Raw genomic sequence first — 5,011 nt, forward strand, 5'->3', positions numbered from 1 at the left:
TTTTCCAGAGAAGGATGGTAGGGACATGACAAAATGGTTAAAGAGAGTCAAAAGGTACAAACTTCCAGTTATCAAATTTATTTATAATATACATAAATTTACATCCTGGGTATGTAATGTACAGCATGATGGCTATAGTTAATAATACTGTATTTTACATTTGAAAGTTGCTAAGAGAGTAAATATTGAATATTCTTATCACATTCATATGTGTGCATATGTATATATAAAATTCCATTTACACCTAAAATTATTATATAGTTATATGTCAATTATATATCAATTAAAACATGCTGTCAACCTATTACACCCATTAGCCACTGTAAGAAGTACTATGTGATTTCTGTGAAATATTTTGGTATTAAAGAATGCTAAAGTCTAAAGTCTCATTTAAGTGGAATTTGTGTTTAGATTTGTATCAGAAAATATTATTAGCGCTAGGTCAAAATTATTTTCAAATAATACTTTTAATCACTAATTATGCTCTAAAACATAAATTCACATTATTAAGAAAACACGATAATGAAAATAAATAAAATAATCACCTTTTAAAGAGTCCTTTGAAATGAGTCTATTGTTTAATAAATTAAACTTGTATCTCACTTTTAGTGACAATTTTATTTAGTTTTCTTCAGCTAAGTAATTAAACACCACAGAAAGCACCTAAAAAAATTAAATCTGTTGATATTTTTGTTTCTTTTTTAGGAATTCTGAGATGGTAATTTGTCCAATTCCTCTCTGCTCTAACAGCTATACTCAATTTTACTTTCTTCATCATTTTTTCTGCCCTCTAGACCTCTTTGAACAGTGTCTCTAGAATGATTGTAACTCTTGCAATGTTTAATTTTTATGCAATTTTTAAAGGTTACTTTCCATTTACACTTATTACAAAATATTGGCTATATTTACCATGTTGTACAAAACATACTTAAGCCTATTTTACATCCAGTAATTTATACCTCCCACTCCCCCACCGCTATACTCCCCCCCCCCAGCCACTAGTTTGTTCTGTATATCTGTGAGTCTGCTTCTTTTATATTATATTCACTAGTTTGTTGTATTTTTATATTCCACATATAAGTGATAGCATACAGTATTTATCTTTCTCTGCCTGACATTTTACTTAGCATAAGGCCCTCTAAATCCATCCATGTTGCTGCAAATGGTAATATTTTGTTCTTTTTTATGGCTGAGTAATATTTCATTATTTATATATATATATACAGATATACATATGCCGCATCTTTATCAATTCATCTGTTGATGGACATTTACGTTGCTTCCATATCTTGGCAATTGTAAACAGTGTCACTATGAATATTGGGGTGCATGCATCTTTTCAAATAAATGTGTGTAGTTTTTTTTTTTTTTTTTTCCTTTTTGGTTATACACTTAGGAGTGGAATTGCTGGTTGATATAGTAGTTCTATTTTTAGTTTTCTTGCATTTATATGTTCTAAAATTATTTCAATACTTTATTTTGTTTTTCATAAAACCCTCTTAGGCAATATATTCGGTACTTGCTGTGTTTCCTAAGAGATCTTTATTTAAATTCTATTAAGCATGCCAAAAGAGATTTTCTCTAGAAAAACTTTCTCAGAAGTCTCTTATTCATTCCTGTTACAAGATGATTTGATATATCTTTTGTGCCACAATGTATATTTTTATTTAATTAATTTTACTTTTTAAAGCAGTTTTAGGTTCATACCAAAACTGACGGGAAAGTACAGCGAGCTCCCATATACCCCCTATCCCTACACAAGCACAGCCTCTCTGACCAGAGTGGATATTTGTTACAATCAAAGGAATCTACATTTACACAACTTTATCATCCAAAATTCATAGTTTACACTAGAGGTCTCTCAAGGTTCTATACAGTTTATGGGTTTTGACGTGTATCATGTCATTATCCACAACTGTAGTAACATACAGAAGAGGTCACTGCCCTAAAAATCCTTCTGCTCCACCTATTAATCACTCCTTCCCCTCTAACCCATGGCATCCATGGATCTTTTTGATTTCCCATTGGTTTGCCTTTTGTAGAATATCATATACTTGAAGTCATGCAATAGGTGGCTTAGCAATGTGCTTTTAAGTTTCCTACATATATTTTCATGGCTGAATAGGTCATTTCTTTTTAGTGCTGAATAGTATTTCATTATTGGATGTACCAAAATGTATCTATTCACCTACAGAAGGACATCTTAGTTGCTTACGAGGTTAGGCAATTATGAATAAACCTGCTTTGAACATCCATGTGCAGCCAAAATGCACTGGTTTGTTTCTCTGTTTGGCTTTAGATCACATATTTGTCTTTTGCCAGATTTCTTTCTCCTCATCGTAGCAGGAAAGGTCTTCGAGTCTGGACCCAGTGAGAAGCCATTTACTTCTCATTTTAGGCAGGTGATGGTCTGTCAACACACATTTTATTATTCACTTCTGTAAGTTTTATGGGAAATGTTTTGTATTCTGATCAATAGGTAGGAAAACATTAATTACCTTTTAACCATCCTCAATTATTGACTCTTGCTCTGTCTTTACTAGTTATTGGTATTTTTTAACATGAAATCAGGAGACCATCAGGAAACAACTTAAAACAGTTTCTAGTATACTGATTTCTTTGTTGTGCAACTGATTCCTGAATGCTGCTGGCAGATATATAATACATGTGAATGTTCTATCACAAATCTAAAGTTATTATTTTATTTTATATTTCAAGTGTTCCACTACCATATGATGTGTGTCACTGGATGGTCTGGCACATAAGCCCAAAGTTTTAAAAGAATTATAATTTGAAATATTTTCTTTTAACATTCAAGGATCAATATAGCATTGCCTTATTTGTTTTGAACCAGATGTTTTGTTTTGTTTTGTTTCCTTGCAAGGAACCATACCTACACCACCATAATACTCTACAAATTTAACCAAGTTTCCAATTATTTTGGTATGCACAAATTAGTGTTGGTTTAGTTTTTACTTTAGATTTCTAACTTCTATTTTTCTCAGTCATTCCATTCAAATGATGATAGAACATAATAAAATCTATGAGATATTCTTGGCTTTTTAATTTACATTAAGATCTTTTCTTTTATAAACTTGCTTACATATAAGCTTCTTCAAATTAATTGTGTGCTTCCTTTGAAAATAATCTTTGACACCAAACTTTTCTCATGGCATGTTTCATCTCTGTATTTCTCAATGTATAGATTAATGGATTGAACATAGGGGCAATGATAGTGTAAAATAATGCAAATATTTTATCCTCAGGGTAAGTAGTAGGAGGTCTAAGGTAGCCAAAGATTGATGGTCCAAAAAATATGATGACCACAGTGATATGAGACCCACAAGTAGAGAGAGCTTTGTGTCTTCCCTCAGCTGAGTGATTTCTTAAAGTGAATAATATAATGACATAAGAAACAAATAAGACAACAAAAGTAACTAAGGCTACCAATCCTGAATTGGCAACCACAAGGACACCAGTGATATAGGTATCAGTACAAGCAATTTTAAGCAAAGGAAAGATATCACAAAAATAGTGATCAATTTCAGTAGACCCACAAAAAGGCAACTGGATCATCATAGATAATTGAGGAAAGGAATGGAGAGCCCCACCGGCCCAAGCAGCCAGGACTAGAAGATTGCACTTTGTCCTGTCCATGATAATCATGTAGTGGAGAGGTTTGCAAATGGCAACATAATGATCAAAGGCCATGGCGGTAAGAATGAAGACCTCAGTACTGCCAAAGAAGTGCATCGCAAAGACCTGTAACATGCAATTATCATAAGAAATGTTTTTTGTCCCCCGTAGCAGGTCACCAATTAATTTGGGTGTGACACTAGAGGTATAGCAGATGTCCATGGAAGATAAATGGCTGAGGAAATAGTACATTGGTTGGTTAAAAAGAGGACTGCATAGAATGGACACAAGGATCAGAAGGTTTCCTACCAACAGGATAATATAACAGAATAAAAAGAGCACAAAGCAAAACATTTGTATGTTCTGGTCATTAGAAAGTCCCAAAAGAATGAATTCTGAGGTGTTTCTCTGGTCTTCCATATATTTGAGTTTGATGTATGTTATACACAGATGAATTATGTATCTGAAAGAAATAAAACATAAATTTGGTGAAACTTAACAGTATGAACACAAAAACACAAATTTTACTAAAAATAGATATAGTATCAATATTATTCTCAACTTACTGAATTAAGCTGCATTATTTTTCAATTGCTTCTAATTTTATAAATCTATTGTGGAACACTTTTGTAATGGGAGCGATTATATATTTTACTTAATTTTATCAGTGATGATTTTAAATATTTAAATATTTTGAAAATTAAAAATATTTTTGTGTCAATTATATTATTTACCTAACAAAGAAGATTTTTAAAAAAATTGACCTAAATCAAAAAATGCTTCTCTGTGTATATTTTAAATGTATATACCAAATACATAAGGTTAACTTTAGTTTTTCTAACATATTTGGCCAAGTTCTCTGAATTATCTGGGAGTGACTCATCAGGAGATGCAAATGTGTTTAAACATCATCCCAGCCTAAACTCCAAAACTTTAATTCTTACAGAGCACACTCTCTTTTGCTTGTGAGCAAACATTGCCAACGGATCATGCTAAACCTATGTGATGCTCTAATATTAAAAAGTAAAGAATGTTTGAGAGCCTCACAGCAAAAGGAAGAATGCATTTAACAATGGTAATAGTGAAAAAATAGCAAATTTATTCATTTATTCTCTTTACTTTTCATATGGAAAGGCAATTAAAAATAATTACCATCATTGAAGTTCCTTATGGCAATCATTAAAGTTTAGATGAAATAATTCAACTGCCCACATATTTTTGAATTTAGCATATAACATGGCTTTTGCTAGAAATTACATACATTTTATTACAATCTAAGGAACTAACATCAATCAAAAGAGGTGACACAGAGGATAACTTCATATAAACTTTGTGGTCAGACAGCACATACTGGTATTTGTGGCAATAATAAATA

The 5,011-nt window shown here is 31.7% G+C and overlaps 1 protein-coding gene across 1 annotated transcript; it reads right to left on the minus strand.

Annotated features, from left to right (window-relative positions):
- Window positions 1-3,120: 3,120 nt before the first annotated feature.
- On the minus strand, window positions 3,121-4,056 carry LOC130850094 (olfactory receptor 4P4-like). The gene has a single exon (XM_057729437.1). It carries the CDS (start codon window positions 4,054-4,056, stop codon window positions 3,121-3,123), a length of 936 nt encoding a protein of 311 aa, XP_057585420.1.
- Between the last annotated feature and the right edge of the window lie 955 nt (window positions 4,057-5,011).

The sequence above is a fragment of the Hippopotamus amphibius genome, chromosome 3 (assembly GCF_030028045.1).
Source record: "Hippopotamus amphibius kiboko isolate mHipAmp2 chromosome 3, mHipAmp2.hap2, whole genome shotgun sequence".
Taxonomy (NCBI): Eukaryota; Metazoa; Chordata; class Mammalia; order Artiodactyla; family Hippopotamidae; genus Hippopotamus; species Hippopotamus amphibius.